The 19236-nt window shown below is 46.9% G+C and overlaps 1 protein-coding gene across 1 annotated transcript in view; it reads right to left on the minus strand.

The window, feature by feature from the left end:
• Window positions 1–19236, minus strand: part of LOC135917042 (acid-sensing ion channel 5-like) — a 173159-nt gene that overhangs the window by 102120 nt on the left and 51803 nt on the right. The window contains exons 9-10 of the mRNA XM_065450525.2: window positions 16403–16475; window positions 9687–9750 (exon numbers count right to left, since the gene is read on the minus strand). Of these exons, the coding sequence (XP_065306597.2) occupies window positions 9687–9750; window positions 16403–16475 (137 nt within the window). The remainder of the gene's footprint in view (window positions 1–9686; window positions 9751–16402; window positions 16476–19236) is intronic.

Consider the following 19236-nt stretch of genomic DNA (forward strand, 5'->3'; position numbering starts at 1 on the left):
ATGGTTTTCTCGTCTATAGAGGGGTCGTTTTCGCCGACGTGACGTAGCGCGCGCGCTCGCGCACGCTACGTTACGTTGGCGAAAACAACTCCTTCTATAGTCCGACGCACTGCAGCGCCGACGTAACCGGCGGCTTCCAGCGCGCACCGACGGGCCCGGCGCACATTTGGCTCCTGCTCCATTCGCACGCCGGCGCCGCCGACTGCGTCGACCCACAATGCATTGCGCGCGAAGAAAAAGGCGCCAACACCGCAGACGGCTTTTGCGGACGGCGCGCGACTTGGCGAAAGCTCTGCGCATGCTCCGAAGATAGCAGCCGACGGCGCGCGTGTTGAAGTATAGAGGGGATGGCATCTCGGCTGGCGCAGCGCAACCGGCGTAGCGTGACTGACCGCGAACGACGCTCGCCCGCGCGCCGATAACGTCGGACTATAAACGGGCCTTTAACGATGAGATCGGCGCACTGCAACTGACAGTAGAACGTTTCCCGACAATGCGGTCAGCACGCGCCGCCGTAGCAGACGACGCCGTTCAACACCCCGCCCCTCGAGCACCTGAGCCTGCGCGAGCTGCTGCCGCCGCCTGAAGCAAGCGCTTGCCGCATCGCGATGCAATACGCTCCGAGTTTTCCCCTAAGTGTGAAACAGAATGTACACCGTCCTTCGAATAAAACGTCCACGCACGCGCACGTAGGCACACACCGCGCGCGGTACGAAACGTGCCTAAACACGCGCAGTGCAAAAGGCATGATAAAGGCGGTGCGAACGAGAGACGGGAGAGGCGTACCACCCGCTCGTTGATTTTCGCCCCGCATGCGGCGCTCTCAACGCCGGCGCAGCAGCGCCGCTCGCGGTGCCGTTCTTGTCTACAGTAGACGCCTTTAGCCTGTTTCACATGACGCGATTTTCGTCGCACCGGAAGTGCGATTTCCGTCGTTTGCGATGAAAATCGCAGTCGCAGTGCCGACCCCCCGATTTTCGGCTGCGACCAACCGGTTGGTCGCACAGTCGCATCGTCGCACCGATCGCTGCGATTTTCCGTCGGTATTGCGCGGAGAGCTGTGAACGGAGCTATTTCGCCGGTTTGTTTTGAAAAAAGGCGCCTCGCACGACAAGTGCAATGCGCGGAGACGTGGATCGTCGAATTCGGTACGTACGCGAAGGGAGAATGAAAAACTTGTACCGCAGATTGCATTCTCCGATTGCTACGCGTTCGTTGACACGCTACACAGCAAATGAAGTGCATTTTCACGTTTGCTTCGTACGCCTTTGCGAGTTGTCAGTGCTAAGAAGTGTTCGATCCCCAGCAGACGACGAGGTCGTCACAATTTTCTTTTGTTGAGTAGCATGCAAAAATCGCGCTTACGGAGCAGCTTGAATTATTTCAACCTCGGCAAGGGCAAATGACAAGACAGCAAAGTACCCGAAGTTTCAACGTTGCGCTGAACGCGGTACCGTTCAGTTGCATTTTCTTGTCGGTTTTCAAGTACGAATTTCCCGATGCATCTTGAAAGCTTATCTTGCCTCTTATTAAATTTGACATAGCAAAAGTGTAGGCTATCGTAATGAATTTGCTACGATAGCATTAAATCCGTGGCTTGAATAAAATATTACATGCACGTTTAGTTGCACCTCTTCTCTGGAGAATTTTTTTTTCTTGCACAGAAACCAATAAACATTGACTATGTTGCGGACTTTGTATCCTTACTGCATCTGTATGAACACTTGCTCTGCAAGGTAATTAACTGTACAGCTAGAAGATTAAGTAAATACAGTGACAACGTACCCTCCTGCACAATTATGTAGAACTCGTGCAACAATGCGAAGAGCAGGCAAACGGCCTGTTCTTGTGGGGATAAAACAGTATAAAACGACACGCTGAAGAAAAGTAAATCAAAACTGTGCAGTGAAGTCAGCCAGTACAAGCAGTTCTTGCACGTTCACAGCTGATCAAGTGTGCAGAAACATTCATGCCTTACATGTTTCTAGTAAGTTTCTAATAAGATTGTGATCACATATATTAGTGTGTAAACCATTATAACGATATCCGCTGCGATTACTATCTTTATAAGTAATGAAATACCATGCTACTTGCAAGAACATATATTACCTGAGGATTTTAGAACAAATTTCTGCATTTCAACTATACACAATATGTGGTTTATTCAATAAAAGAACACAGACTGGGATTTTTTGCAATGACAAACTTATTCCAAACTTTACTTACATACAGGCAAGAAAAAAATTATAGACAGAAATATTGTTCTTCAATTTGTTCACCTGCCACTGTGGCTATAGCATTCTGCTGCTAACACAAGGCGAGGGATTGATTTGCCAGCCATGGAAGTTGCATTTCGATGGGAGTCATAGGTGCTAAAAAAGCTCTTGCACTTAGATTTAGTTCATCACCTTTTATTGAACCCTTACACTTCAAAATGCTATTGCACGGGGGGCATGCTTATGCAAAATCTAACACCAATAGGAAGCAAAGCGCAGAATTGTAAAACAACCATCTTTCGTGATAATTCAAGTGTGTAAATATTCATTGCATCAATATGTATTGTTCAACAGCACTGCACAAGTAAGCATGATCAGGTATAGCAAGTACTCTGTCAAGAAGCTGGTTCTACAGATGTATAAATGTCAAGGCATGAATGCTCATACTACGTCGCACACATAGCACAAAGAAAACCTTTTTCAAGAGTTGTCCCTTCTGGCAGATATGAGTGGGCCATAAGCAGCAGAAACTTTATTGCAGGACATTGTGTAATACCGCTTATGAAAGAATGAACAGAGTGAAGAGGCTTTTAACAGCAGTACCTCATGCTGCTCTAATAAGAGGAACGATGAGCAAAAACATTTCTGGTAGAGCACTTAAACTAACTTTCTGAAAGACAGAAAATTCCAGGTGAGAGTTGGAGGTACGTTTAGCCCACACACACCAACAACACGGGCATACTACAAGAAACACTACAGCCTATGGTGTATTACAGTCTGTGGGAAAGCTATCTTATACAGAAATCAAGAATGATGCAACAAGCCCTCGACAACACTGCAGACTTTCTTGGCTAGTCTCGCCTCTCACTTTCTGATAAGTCAGCTCATATCGACGTCAGAAAAAAAAGAAAGACTAGAATCAAGAACTACCCCAGATTGCACATTGTGATCCAGATAGCTGTACAAATATGCCCGCAAGTCAACATCCACAAATCCTCAGCTAGTGTAAGCCCATGACGGCAGAGCCAGCATGTGGGTGAAACAATTATGCAATGCCTGGACGCAACTTCCACACCTGGTGAAAAGAATAATCTCGAAATAATGGGGGTGGGCGAGCGGATACTATAGAAAATCGCAGATGCTGTGCTTGTGTCCAAGGTATGGTACGGTATGAATTACCAGCAGCACACAAAAAAGACAACTCATCGAATACAGGCATCGGGTAGTAATAACAGGTCTTTCCAACTGTACCATGCTTGAAGACCTCTATGAGAAAGAGCTAAAGAACAAGCACCTAGACAGAGTAGAGTTGCAGCCTGCAGCACAAATTCTTTGTCTCGAGAGCTCAGAACCTCATCCCAAGATACTATGCCAGCTAGCATATGAGATGCAAAGACGACTACCCCTCCCTTCAGAAACACAACCTCGGAAGTACCTGAACTTGAAACACAACAGGCCCATACCATGGAATATGGGGGCAAACAATTAGGCCAGGAGACTATATGCAACTGCCAAACACACAGAGGAGGTTGCTAGTCATGAAGATACAAGTAAACATAAGGCACATATAGTACACTGATCTGGCAATGGCAGTGTAACAGTAGTATGACACTACATAAAACTAAACCCCATATAAGTGAGTACCATTCCAGGTCATCCTACACCTAGAAAAGCTGCACGGAAAGCAATCAAAGCAGCACTTGTAATGCAGATTACACCCTGCACAACACCCTGCATGGATTCACCAGAAACTGTCTGGGCCTGCACATCACACAAGATTGTCAGGAAAATCAGGAGATTAACACGCGACTTGCCAGCACATGGCCAGAAATTAAATTACAGGATACATAGCCATGCAGATATTCCAGGACACAAGCGGGCTTATAAGCCTGACATAATAACTGAAAACTAGATGAGTTTGTGCATATTCATTATTAACTAAAGTGCAACAGATAGACAACACACAAGAACGAAGCGCTTTGTGTGTTCACTTCGTTCCTGTCCATCGCATTTCTGTTGCAGTATAGTTAATGAATTCATAAGGCTGCACAGGAGAAGAATGATACCTCTGCCCAAGGGCCCGATCGTGCATCCAAATCCACGCGTGTGCACACACACACACACAAATGTTGCAAGAGTGCATAGCATGAAGCAGTATCAACAGGATGACACTAGATATGGATGAGGACTAACTTTCAACTGAGGTTCATTTGTAAAAATGTGGCGAGTTGTAAAAGGGCGATGAGCAAAATGAGAACAAGGTGAAAGCAGGAGCCAACGTTTCGACAAGTGGACTTGTCTTCTTCAAAGTCCATGTGTGGAAACGTTGGCTCCTACTTTCACCTTTTTCTCATGTTGCTCATCGTCTTGAATTTCCATCTCCTGCCTTCCCCGAGTTTTCCCCAGAAAAAGAAAGACATCTTTGAAGGATAGATAAAAATTGGTGCTTGATGCAGCCAAACATAAATAAAAATTGCTACAGAAAGAAAATAGAGAAAAATTCCAAGTGCAGGAAAAAATAATTACAATTGCCAATCCTGCATGCCAGCACCTTTCAAGAAACACTGTTGTTATTCCAATAGACAGACTGACAGCTTGCTTATGCAATGCAAGCACATTCTTCCAGTTCCATGCCATTGGGAAAAAAATGAGTTTCCTGGAAGGTAGCCACTTGCACACTTGGTGATCACTGTTTTTTTTTTCCTGGACTTGTATATCCATATGTATTTTCCCCCTTTCCTGCTTTTATGCTTGGTTTCATCAAGCACTAGTCTTTATCAGGTTTTATTGCTGTACTACTTTGTGGTAACCTTTATAGATCACTGCATTTTCACAATAAACCTTTTAATTAGAAGTTAGCATACCCTATTCTTACCACTTCACACTGTACATTCTTGCTACATTGGCCAAATAAAAGATTTTATAAGGTATCATGAGGGCCATTAAAGTGACTTGCTGCAGTCTAAAAAAAAAAAACGAATAGCCTGGCTGCAAATGGCACCAAAGAACACATAGGACAAACAAGAAAACCGTGATGATCTAACAATCAAAAGTTTAATGTACACACTGAGTAAATGCTCGCCGACAAGCAATAGACTGAACCTACACAAAAAGGAGAAGCAAAAATTCATGTGCATTCCCTGACGTGAAATGCATCCATTTCTAACGGAGGCCGTGATGACAAGATTAACCCAGCATTTTTAGATCTACAGCTTCCGTAATTTCTCTAGGCAGCCGATCTGCACAGAATGCTAGCTTCTTCCTCTACAATGCACGCTCAGATGTGGAGAGTGCATTGTAGAGGAAGAAGCTAGCATTCTGTGGAGATCGGCTGCCTAGAGAAATTATGGATGCTGTAGATGCAAATACACTGGGAGAATCTTGTGTCAGCATGGCCGCTGTTACACTTTCAGAGATGGATGCGTTTCCTGTTGGAATCTGTATGGACACGCATCAGATCTTGCTTCTGCTTTTTGTGTAAATTCGATTTATTGCTTGTCGACCAGCATTTACTCGGCGTGGTCAATAAACTTTCATTTGTTAGTACACTCATGAGATTATCTTGGTATCTAGCAGAAAGCTGTTCATTCTTTTTAGAGTGAAGCTGTATATGCCTAGGCGAAACACTCATGGTCCGATCACAAGAACACTAGCGTAGGGGTATGAGCCATTGTTTCGGGGGTTGTGAGCCATTGTTCGTCTTACATGAGGGACGGAGACATTTCCTGTTGGGTAGACATAGAAATGCTTATGCATTTAACACATAAACATTTATGTACGCATTATTGCAAGGAAGGGACACAGAGTGGGACGGGGTTAAGACAAGATCATGATGTCATAATTATCTTGCAGCAAAGGTGTGGCGGGCCATTGGCTACACCGATAGTGACGTCGTTTCTCTCTAGCAGCAGAGCGCGCGTGCAGAAGTCTCTCTCAGACTTCCCTATAGGTTCAAAAATGTGTCCCTGTATTTAATTAAATGAAATGTGCAGCCCCGGTGTGTCACTTGGTAACTACAGTGCATAACTGAGTTATAAACATTATGATTAACGCATTACAAAACAAAAATGCGTAACATTTTTCAGAAAGACTTCGATGGACCACCTGGATTAACACAATGAACCGCTGCTCATCGCACTTTCGAAGATGGTGATCTTGCAAAGTGCAATGTGCGGCATTCCAAATAAACAATGTGATAAACCCAAGCCAAACATGTGCATAACCTCATTAAGAAACACAGACATAACCAATAATATAGAAAGACTTGAATAAGCCATTGGAATTAACCCAGTGATAAAAACCGGGGCTGCACATTTCAGCTTCGCTGGTTTACCATCTGTACAGGGTGCATGGGCAGTAAGTTTTTCTGTTATTGTTTGTTAAGTATTGTATAATGTTGTGCCAGTAAAACACGTTGGGCTAGTTGGTGCAATGTAGTGGTACTGCTTTTTTTGCTGGTTTTTTTTTTACTGTTGTGCCCTTCTTCCTTTTGTAACAACTTTTTTATTCCCCCTTGCATAATACTCCAACCTTGCAGCCTGCGAGGTATATAAATAAGTACATAAGCACGTCATTCATTCATCTGCATACACCTCGCACCATTCCTTGCTCAACAAACGTCACTGTGTTGATGTCTCGCAGCGTGCATCTACATTAACTGCCGTTTGCGTTTTGGTATGGTTTGTGAACAGTGTAATGCATAAAGATTACATGACATTAAGGTTGTGACCTATGCGGTGCATAAGCAAACCTTGCAAAAGATGACAAGTTGGATTGTTGAAAATAAGACAAATTGTATATATCGCAGTTACTTTAACAGCATTTAATTGACCACTTGACAAAAACTTCACTTCGCATAGATTCCAACACGTACACTGAATCTGCAGTTTTCTTTTTTGCTTATTAATGCAGTCGTTACTGCATGGCCACATTGTAGATTTGAAAACAAAGTGAAATAAATTTGTTTGTTGCAATATAACAATATGTGTAGATCACTGCGATTGTAACCCCAGAACTTAATACAAACATGCACACTTTAGGACGCAGACAAATGTTCAGGACAAATTTCAGAATGTTTGCATCCTGATACTTATGAAAGTGAACGGTTTCATTCCATGGCTGTCAATGAGAGGGAGAGAGAAAACTTAATTGTGTTCGTGGAACAAAAACGCATTGATAAGCTTAGACATATAGTCACTGCTTAACACTTTCGAAATGAATAATTATAGCTTGCTATCGACATTGAAGCAGCCATTCGACAGCAAGAAAAGGAATCAGTTTTTCCAGCTCTGAACATTGAATTGCAGGAAATGCAAGCAGGCATAAAATTCTGCCAATATGATGTTTAGGAATACCAAATTGGAATAAACATTGATGCTTGCATTTGTACTTTCTCTGGCTGAGCAATCTAGTTTGAAATGACTCCCATAAGCATGTCGTAACAATGTTGACCTAATACAGGTTAATTTCATTAAAATTTCTTTCTGGGCGAGTTGGTGCATACTTGACATAAAAACTGTTTACAGCGCAAACACATGCAACCACAAAGTAAGGGACAGGACACAAGCGCTTGTGTCCTGTCCCTTACTTTGTGGTTGCATGTGTTTGCGCTGTAAACAGTTTTTATGTCAAGTAATACAGGTTAAATGCATGACTAGCTTAAGAAATCTGGATGATTGCTATAAATTACAGTGAAGAAACTATAATATCTAATAACATTAATAATATAATAATAACATTTATTTCCACAAAACAGGCTAACCGTGAGAGGCGTGCGTGGCTGAGCAGAAAGCTGAAAGATTCTACGGCAAGTGCGCCTGCCGTGGGCCTACAATCCTGCATTATGAATAGCGCGTATTGATATGGTCTTCTTGTTAGAAGTTCCGAGTATACTACCAGCGCGAGACACGGGACAACAAAGTGGACGAGAAGCGTGTCTTTTAGAATGCTACGTTACAACGTACAGGTTTCTACAAAAGTGACGGTAACTGCTCGAAACATTTGATGCGTGGGCTTTTGCGCCTTTAGAAATATTGAGAGGGGGCTCCCATATATATATTCGCAGCGCAAGCACGGCGATGGATGAACCAGGCTAGCGCTAAGGTTGAATTTCACAACACAATTTTCATTCCACGTCGTAATCACACAGATCGTTTCAGGCTTCGTTCAGGGGCACACGCGGGCGTTCGGGTTGGTGCTTCTTGTTGCGTTTGGAGTAAGAATATGACTAGGAGCAGGCACCACATATACGCAATGACAGGCAATATACACGCATCATTTCTCTAGACGCTGACGCCGAGCACGGGTAGCGCGAGGATCTTGTTGGGCTGATACGACAACTTCGTGGCAGCCGAATTCCGAATACTGCATATACGGTGAGGGTAGCTATATGAACTTGTCGATAGGTCATCTTGCAGATTGTTGTAGCACAGGCAGAACGAAACGGTCATAGAAGGTAGATAAGACGACACACATCGCTGAACCACCTGCGAACAGCTGTTTACGTGCGCGATGTCGCACTGAGCTACAGAAACCGCCGTCGCGCACCACAAGACAAATCTTAACTAACGTTTTTAAATGAGTAAACGTACATATTATTTGCTTATAATCAAGAGAAGTCAATAATATTATAGTGTAAACGTTTTATTCACTACAATAAAAGAATTATGCAGCGTGTGCCACGAAACCTGGCACTAAGCAACCCTGGGCATCGCACCAGTCGCATTGTTGAAATCGCAATCATGTGAAATGAGCCTTCTAAAAATCGCATTGCGACGCGTGCGACAGCACCGATTTTCGTCGTTGCAGTCGCAGCATGTGAAACAGCCTTTTGACGGACGCCGTAGGAACGCGTGGCCGGCGCTCGTGTGTCTTGAAAGCGGTCTGCGACGAGGCTAAAGTGCGCGCCCGCGCGGGCCTCATTTTACCTCGTACGTCGTACAAGCCTGAACCAGCTTTCTCTCTTGTCACTTTCGTACCATTTCCACAGCAATTGGTAGAACTCCACCTTTGGCAACTTCACGGCGGTGTTTCCGTAATTGTTCTGGTGTCCATGTACACAATTGTAGTACACCGATGTGACCCTCTCTGGCCATGTCTTGTAGTTTTTATTGCGTTGCGCCGTGGCGCCGTGTTGAATGTGGTCGAATGCGCGCGGATCTTGAACTATGGCCTCCGAGATTTGCGTGCGCCGGCAACCAGCGCACTCAAATCTCGGCGGCTATGCTTGAGCAGACGCTGTGGCCTACCGCTCGCCGTAGATAGCGCTTCTCGTCCTGTTCAAAGCAGCAGCGCATGAGGCGGATAGCATGGCCCAGAAGTTTCGTGAACCGTGAAAAAGCAATGATTCTTTCAATGCGAACTCTGATTGCCTCTACGCTGTAGTGACATCTGTTTGTGTCTATTTCCGCACACGCTGAGAAAAAGGAAACACACAAACGAAAGAGCCTGAGGTGCTCAAAATTAACTTGCCTGCATAAAGAGAATCTCGTCAGGCCAGGGATCCTGAGTGACGGATGTCTCGAACTGGCTCTCCCTGTGAAGGAAAGAAGTCGGTTACGGATAGCCAATGCAAGTGAAACACTTAATGATCACCTTCGCCGCCGTTTACAATGTATATTTACTTGCATTCCTCTGAGGCTGACTCAACGCGTTGATTGGCCAGTAATGCCAGACTAGTTAGCCCAGGAGTTGAACAACGCATTTGACAGCTGCCGCGCATGGCACGCATGGTTGATCTTTCTGAAGCCTGCTGTGTCCAAGCACTTAGCTTTATGTTATTCGGTCCCGCTTTAGTCGCCGCTGCCATGCGCGTGAACGGCTTCCCGAGACGCGAACGACGCTTTCGGCTGCGAGGATGTTTGCGTGACGCCGCTGGGAGCGCCCGCCCCCGACACTGAGCGCACCGGTTCTCTGCATAGGAGCGCTGCCTGTGTTTAAGCGGCTAAGATCGAAATATTTGCATACTGCTATTTTTTGAAGTGGCAGCATCTAGGACCCTGCTCAGAAAGTAACCATCCTCATTTTACTGGTACGACAATGTAGCGTTGTTGCCAAGTGCTCGGCGCCTTTAAGTCAGCGCATGGCGATTTCTCAAGAATGTCCCTTCCGTAGATCAAACAGCCACAGACTCTTCGAAAGCGAATATATTACCACAGAAGATGAGCCCCTTGCCGAAACGACACTTCGCCTAAATGCGAGGTCGTCGAAAAAAATGCATTGCGTTGACGTGAATGTGCCTAATTTGCGTCCACTGCAACATTAAACGATGTACAATATTAATTTCGCCTACAACCACCAGCCATACTCGGTGGCGCCGCTTAAATTCCGATCGGGGCGGTAGGCAAAAACAGTCATTACCGTGCTTTAGGTGCACGATGAAAAATCCCAGGCATTCAAAATTAATCCGAAGCTCTCGCTTATAGCGTTCTCCATAAGCAACCCTGCTGAACAGGAATGCTAAATACCATATTTTATTTAATTTGACCTCTTGGTTATCGGAATGCGAAAGCACGAAGCGTGTATAAGTCATACTGACTTGGTTGCGCGTTAACTTCGCTGTGCCTGCGGCCTCCCTTTGCTGGTTTTAATATTAGAAGACCCAGTTTTACGTTTTGAAGAACCAAGTTGCGCATTCAAAAAAGATAATCACAGGAAAAGGCGATGGACGCAATTAAGTTCTTCTAAACTACCAGTGTTACGTGTTTATGTTCATTATCACAGGATCAATTTTGTGTCGTTAAGAGAAGTACAATGAAAAGAAATAAAACAAGAAATTTCACTGCTTTAGCTAAAACCCATGATATCAGCTATAAAGCGCAATAAGGATAGCGGGTCGCCTTTTCTGCGATTCCCGTGGCGAAGCGTGCACACGCAGTTTCGGCAAAAACATGCTCACAGCGCATGCACGTTCCTTGTGGCGAGGCGTACGCTGTTGTGGGAATGTGTGAGGAGCTCATTTACAGTCTTTGTGCCATTGATGAAATTTTTCTTTCTTATTCTCCACACACCCCAGACGGCATTTGATAATGGCACTCACTGATCATCCCGTCGCATTCATTCCCACGTGTACAGAAATGACGGGCCCTGAAGTTCTGCAGATGCCTGGTCACTAAGACCCTATTACACGTCAGCACGTCCACATTTTCGCAAACATGACGCATTACACCACACGCACATCCACACAGCAATGTGCTCCGTTTCTTTACGCGAAGATGAGCCCGTACTGTCGCTATATTTCACCGCAAACTTTATCACGACAAAAAAAAAAGGTGGTGCGCTTCCGAAGAAAAGCCAATGTCACTGTACGCCACAAGCCACCATGTAACTTCTGCTGGTAAATAAGCCAGCGTCGACCGTTTTACATCAGGCCGTTTACCACACCGATGTGCTAATCTGACTGCTAATCTGACTGACAAGAGTGAAGTTTCACAAAACTAAAAACAAAAACAAGAAGAATCTCAGTGCCCTTCCACTCTGTGAAGACGGATGACCAGCGAAGCTTGTGCGAAGCTGTGTATGTGGGCCCCTTAATGACGAACTGCACTTCCGCCGCGTATCGGGCCGGTATTGCACTATATATCTTCGGGATCGCCCTACGTATGGGGAGTGCTTAACGCCTGCTTCACCTCCGCCACGGGTCGGGCCGGTATTACACTGTCGAGCTATAAGAGATGAACGGGGAACAAAGGGAAGGAAAGGTTGAAATCCATTTAACTAGTTGAGGATTATTTAGTACAGCGTTAAGTTGAGCAAAGAATTTGGAAGTAATACTGTGTGAAATGCTTTAGAGAAGTCTATAAATATAGCGTCACCCTGGTTGCCAACATCAAGGTTAAGGAAAATGGTATGGTATGAAAAACTTTATTCAAGTCCTCAACTAACTCAACTCAACTCAATTGTGTTGTCGCACTAAAACCGCGCCTAAACACATGCTGTATGTTAGCAGATTATGAGATTCCAGGGAAAGTACTATGTGTTTATGAATGATATGTTCTAAGATTTTGCATGACTGTGATGTTATTGAAATCGGTCCGTAGTTGGATAAAGACTGCTTATCACCAGATTTATAGAAAGGAAGAACTTTAACTAACTTCCATGAGGAAGGAACAGTGGCAGATATGATAAAGATCTATTGTATATGACCGTCAGATACCTTGCTAACCACAAGGAATAGCGAACCAAAAATGCATATTGTATCCCGTCCGGACCGGTCCATTTTTTGGTATCCAAGTTTAATGCGATGTTAAAGACGCCTTCATTGTTTTTGTCCATGCTAGTGAATCCTTCACAACAACAACAACAACAACAACAACAACAACAACAACAACAACAACAACAACAACAACAACAACAACAACAACAACAACAACAACAACAACAACAACAACAACAACAACAACAATAATAATAATAATAATAATAATAATAATAATAATCAGCAGCTTGTTTTATGTCCACTGCTGGCCGAAGGCCTCTCCCTGCGATCTACAATTCCAACTAGCGCCCGCGAATTTCCTAATTTCATCGCTCCACTTAGTTTTCTGTCGTCCTCGATTGCGTATCGCTTCTCTTGGTACCCATTCTGTAACCCTAATGGTCCAAAGGTTATCTAACCGGCGCATTACATGACCTGCCCAGCTCCATTTTTTTTCTCTTGATCTCAATTAGAATATTGCCTATGCCCGTTTTCTCTCTGATCTAAACCGCTCTCTTTCTGTATCTAAAGTTATGCCCAGCATTTTTTTCTCCATCGCTCTTTGCGCGGCCCTTAACTTGTTCTCAAGCTTCCCTGTCAGTCTCCAAGTCTCTGCCTCATATGTCAGCACTGGTAAAATGCACTGATTCTACACCTTCTTTTTCAATGATAAGAGAGAGAGAGAGAGAGAAAGAGAGAGAGAGAGAGAGAGAGAGAGAGAGAGAACAACTTTCTTGAAAAATGCCTGCAGAATCGGTGCCTCAGGGAGGAAAAGCTTTTACCGCGACGCGGTCACTACGTCAGTCTCGTGCGTTGTGCTCCTCGAGGTCTTGGTCCCTCGCTACTTCCGCAGGTCCGAGAGGGCCGCCGCCCCCTTCCTGGGGGTGCTGCCCCCTTCTCCTCGGTTTCGCTAGGTCGCTGCCTCTCTAGAGCTGCCGAGACCTGCTGGACAGCCTTGAGTTGTGTCTCTTGATCACAGCTGCTCGTTGCAGCCTATAGCTGCGGCGGGGTCGTCGTCTTCTCGCGGGCTTCTTGCGGATTTACGCTACAGTCCCAAAGGATGTGGCTCTCTCCTTCGCGCACAGTCTACACACGTCACTCGCGTACACACTCGGACACACGTGCTTAACTAGCACCGGGGTGAGCAGGGACCCGGTCTGTAACTGTCTGTATAACACTGTCTCCTTCCGGGTAAGCCCCGGGTGAGGTTGCGGCATAGACTGTCTCTTCAGTCTGTACCACTTCACTATTTCGTTGAAGGTGGTTGTCTTGTCCTTGGCACTGCACCGCGACCAACACTCCGTGTCAACCGTGCTTGCAGCTGCGGGTTTGGTTAGTCCTCGCGCGGCCGAGTTGGCCGTCTCGTTGTGGTTCACGTTCCCGCGTTCCGACACGTCACTGCCCATGTTGGCCGGAGACCACTTGATCACCACAGCACTTTTGCGTCCGATGTCTTCGGCCTCGCGCAGTATGCGCGCGGCCTCACTACATACCCTACCCTTGGCGTAGTTCTTCACTGCCGTTCTAGAGTCACACAACACTGTAGTGCGTCCGGGGTCGGCCGGACGCACTACAGTGGAGGAGGTGGCCAAGGCGATGGCCACCTCCTCCGCCCGGTGCGCCTCTCGAGTCCGGACGCTCGCCGCGGTCCACGATGCACCCGTCGATGCCCCGACAGCCACCGCCGTGTATGCGTCGCTGCTCTTTCGATACTTCACCGCGTCCAGGCGGCGCCGTCTTCTCTGTCGTGGAGGTCCACGAGAGCCCTGGCCCTCGCCAACCTCCGCTCCTTGTTGTGCTCGGGGTTCACGTTCCTCGGGATCGGGCAGACCCTGAGCTTTCTGTTGATGCTATTCGGTATAGGTACGTCTTTCTGCTGCTTGCCTTCCCTCGGCTCGAGGCCAAGGTCCCGCAGTATCTGTCTTCCGGTTCTCGTTTCAGAGAGACGCTCGAGTTGCGCCGTTCTCTGTGCTTCAGCTATTTCGTCCAGCGTGTTGTGGACTCCCAGCGCCATGAATTTTTCAGTGCTCGTGATCCCGAGGAGACCGAGTGCCGCCTTATACGCCTTGCGTATGGTGGCGTCTATCTGGTTACGTTCGCTCGTCCTCCAGTTGTGGAAGGCGGCCACGTACGTTATGTGGTTAACTGCGAAGGATTGAACGAGCCTAGTCAGGCTCTCCTCCTTCATCCCCGCTCTTCTGTTGGACACCCTCTTGATGAGTCTCATTGCCGCGGCCGCTTTGCTCGCGAGCTTCTTGATTGTTTCACCGTTGACTCTGCTTCGCTGGATGAGCAGCCCGAGCACTCGAATCTTCTCGACCTCCAGTATTACTTGTCCTCCCGCCGTCTTGACCCTGATCTTAAGACGCTCATACTTGACTTCCATATTCCTTCTTTTCCTGCCCGCTCTTTTGGGTAATGATAATGGTAATGGTAATGATAATGGTAATGGTAATGGTAAGCTTCCAGTCAGGAGCTGGCGATGTCTGCAAGTATGAGATCCAACCCATTTTTATTCTTCTGTGAATTTGCTTCTCATGGTCAGGGTTCCCTGTGATTAATTGACCTAGGTAAACGTACTCGTTCGCAGACTCTAGGGGCTGACTGGCGATCCTGCACTCTTGTTCCCTTGCCCATTTGTTCATCATCATCTTTGTATCCTACATATTAATCTTCAACTCCACTCTTACACTCTCCCTGTTAAGGTACTCATTCATTTGTTGTAACTCGTCTGCATTGTTGTTGTACAGAACAATGTCATCGGCAAACCGAGGGTTGCTGAGATATTCGCCGTCGATCCTCACTCTAAGAAAAGTTTACACCCCTTGTGGTGTATATTTGCCACACAACAATAATTGTCATCTGTCTTGCCCGCATTTCCTTTCTTGAAAACGGTGCGCTTGTTACTTTCCTGTAGAGAATGCTCTGTCATGCTGACAACGCGCATGTCATTCGTGGCTTGGAAGCAGAGGGCTCGCAGCATTAAAGAAAGCAAATGCGGGTAAGACAGATGACGACTATTGTTGTGTGGCAAATATACACCCAAAAGGGTGCAACTGTTTTCAGAGTGCTTACTCCTAAACCTTCCCAGTTTAATAGCTTGAATACTAGCGTATATAGCATTTAGGTTAACAGAGCAAAGTCATTGTGCTATGAGCGGAATCCAGCTCTCCGGCTCTTTCATAGGTGAAGGGCAGGTGCAAGGCGTTTCTGCAAGTAGAAAATGTACTGACTTGTTCGGCTCTCACTGACAATAAACGATATTCTTAATGAAATCGTGGAAGACTTGAGCGGAAATATCGTAAAATAACAATACAGGAGACTGTCATTGTCTGTTTCTTTCTCACGTCTCATCATTTTGTGCTGTATCTGCACAATACATGCAGACGGTCGCTTGAACTCAAACTTATCAAAAGTTTGTGCTTTAGAAATAGCGACAAGAATGGGGAAAATATGTCATTACCGATCATCTTTGACACGTGCCACAAATACTCTGACCTGTTTGTGTACTTGAGGCTACAAGTAAATTGATTACGTCATTTGGGCATGGCATGGCATGGCATGGCAGGCGCTCGTGACAACTTGTGCTTTTGAGCCGTGCTCGTAAATCTCGTGCGCTAAGTTTCTTGATTGGAAAATACGTTCAAGTCCAGTGACCATCTTGAGTGCCCAATCTATTTACTTTTTCTAATATGGCGGTTGGAATAGCGACATGGCTAGCAAGTTACAATGCAACTTGTACACGTGCAGCATTGCTCAAGTGCCACAGTGTGTTCGTAGCGTAAGCCATTTAAGCACACGTACCAGCGCTAAGCGTCACCGTTAGTGCGAAGGTGCCGGCGCCAGCCATTACTTATGCTTGTGCTATTCACGTGGCATTGTTGTTGCACCACCTATATTGAGAAAAGAAGAACCTAACATTGAATATATCGAATGAAGAAGCATGCTCTGTACAGGCCTCTACGCGAGCATGAAAAACCCAGAAACTCACAGGCATGCTCTTCGACAGAATTTCTTCTGGCAGCGGTCAGTTTCGTCCAAGACTTTGACCCAGCACCGTGTCACTGTGGAAGAGGAGATGCTGCACTGAGTATGTGACAACGTCTCGTCCTAAAAGAATGGAGTGCACGAGAAGAAAGGCAGATGTTACTGTTGACAAAGAGACAGCTGCGAAACAGAGGGTTCCTCGGTGCTATAAATCAGGTAGGATCGCGCAATATTTTCTGCTCAAGTTTTGCTTGCAAGGTCTCTCTATTGTTGCTGTTTTGAACTTGTTCGGCATGCAAACTTTCGCAAAGAACGTTGTTCCCAGGCCTGAGTGGCTGACGTCTGAAGCTGCAAACCGCATAGGAGCAATTATCTGATTCTGTTCGTAACCAAGGGCCCTATAACGTAAAACTATTCCAATATGTTTTTATTCCAATCTCTTGACAACAAATTTGCGTAACCACAGAAGCAAGCATTGGGCGGTTACCAGCAGGTTTTTCTGAACAGACCAAACAAACGCTCTCCTTGTTCATAGGAGGTCGCTTTCGTTTGCTTGAAAAACGAATAACATTGCCTAAACTGAGCGGCTTGTCTTATTTAATTGGCTGACAAGGGGCGAAGAGCATGCTCAAGGGGAAAGGGATTGGATGGGGCCGAGCCACTGTACTGAAAATCGATAACCGGATGAAGAGGGTGGTGCCGGCTTCTGCGATTGGTCCGCTTTCCCTTACTTAGCTGGCGGTGGCTGGTCGAAAATCGCGGCGACATGCAATGGAGGCTTAAGAATGACACTAAAAGAGATCCTCAGCAAAGAAAAGTTGGCAGAACGAGGTCGTAAACCTTGACAAAGTGCTCGAAAACGTTACACGGCCGCGTAAAAAGATTTATTGTATGTAAATAAACCCATACTCTCCGGCAGGTGCGAGTAGCCAGTGCCTCAGCGATCGGCGGCAGCCATCTTTTATTCCTTTCGCAATGGAGCAGCCTGGGCTATTCAGAAGAAGATTCAGTTTTGTTCGGCATATTAATGCGCCTTTGACGCGGTCAGTTTTTGCGGTTTTGTGACGTCGCGTGACAGGCAGGTGAGGTGGGTGCAGCCCAAAAACTTTTGACCAATAGCCGAGGACTAACGGCGAAAAGGTGTCGAATCAGAAATAACAATTTTTCATTTGTTCGGTCAAATCATGCATAATCAGCGTGTACACGTCATATCAGATGGGGACCCATCGCGGTTTTCGGGACTTCGCGTGACAGACAGGTGAAGTGGGTGTGGGCCAAAAAAGTTTTTGATCAATTTTGAGGGCTGATTGCAAAACTATAATAAAGAAGTTTGGAATAGTTTTAAGTTATAGCTCCCCAAGTGTCTTCACCTGTCGAGAACGAGGCCAACAAGTGCAGGAAGCAGCGTGGGGCTGTTGTCGGACTCATAACGTCACTATTAATATGGGCTACAAGTTAGCGTGTTTAGCGCGAGTACTGCTCTGCGTTTGCGGTTTTAAGAATAGTGCGTTACTCACAACACCAATATTTAGATGCGTCGATTTCCACTCGCAGCGGCCTCGAACGCAGGTGACTGTCAGTACGGCTCGTATTTGCCACTTACGCAGATTGTTTCACAGCGTGAGCTGTTTATGCCCATTCTAATAGCCGTTTCGGTTGGCGATGGTGTCTGCCGCCGGTGTCTGCCGCCGTCGCAGCTATCACCGGAAAATGAGAGAAAAAAATCTCCGTGCCCTTCAACTCTGTGAAGGATGACCAGCGAAGCTGTGTATGTGGGCCCCTTAATGGCGAGCTGCACCTCCACCGCAGATCGGGCCGGTGTTGCACTATCTTCGGAATCGGCCCCCGTATGGGGAGTGCTTAATGCCTGCTTCACATCCGCCGCGGGTCGGGCCGGTATTGCACTATCTTCTGAATCGGCCCACGTACGGGGAGTGCTTAACACCTGCTTCACATCCGCCGCGGGTCGGGCCGGTATTGCACTATTTTCGGAATCGGCCCCCGTACGGGGAGTGCTTAACGCCTACTTCACATCCGCCGCGGGTCGGGCCAGTATTGCACTATCTTCGGAATCGGCCACCGTACGGGGAGTGCTTAACGCCTGCTTCACATCCGCCGCGGGTCGGGTCGGTATTGCACTATCTTCTGAATCGGCCCCCGTACGGGGAGTGCTTAACGCCTGCTTCACATCCGCCGCGGGTCGGGCCGGTATTGCACTAACTTCGGAATCGGCCCACGTACGGGGACTGCTTAACGCCTGCTTCGCATCCGCCGCGGGTCGGGTCAGTATTGCACTATCTTCTTAATCGGCCCACGTACGAGGAGTGCTTAACGCCTGCTTCACATCCGCCGCGGATCGGGCCGGTATTGCACTAACTTCGGAATCGGCCCCCGTACGGGGAGTGCTTAACGCCTGCTTCACATCCGCCGCGGGTCGGGTCAGTATTGCACTATCTTCTGAATCGGCCCACGTACGGGGAGTGCTTAACGCCTGCTTCACATCCGCCGCGAGTCGGGCGGGTATTGCACTATTTTCGGAATCGGCCCCCGTACGGGGAGTGCTTAACGCCTGCTTCACATCCGCCGCGGGTCGGTTCGGTATTGCACTATCTTCTGAATCGGTCCACGTACGGGGAGTGCTTAACGCCTGCTTCACATCCGCCGCGGGTCGGGCCGGTATTGCACTATCTTCGGAATCGGCCCCCGTACGGGGAGTGCTTAACGCCTGCTTCACATCCGCCGCGGCTCGGGTCGGTATTGCACTATCTTCTGAATCGGCCCCCGTACGGGGAGTGCTTAAGGCCTGCTTCACATCCGCCGCGGGTCGGGCCGGTATTG

Source organism: Dermacentor albipictus, chromosome 6 (assembly GCF_038994185.2).
Source record: "Dermacentor albipictus isolate Rhodes 1998 colony chromosome 6, USDA_Dalb.pri_finalv2, whole genome shotgun sequence".
Classification (NCBI taxonomy): Eukaryota; Metazoa; Arthropoda; class Arachnida; order Ixodida; family Ixodidae; genus Dermacentor; species Dermacentor albipictus.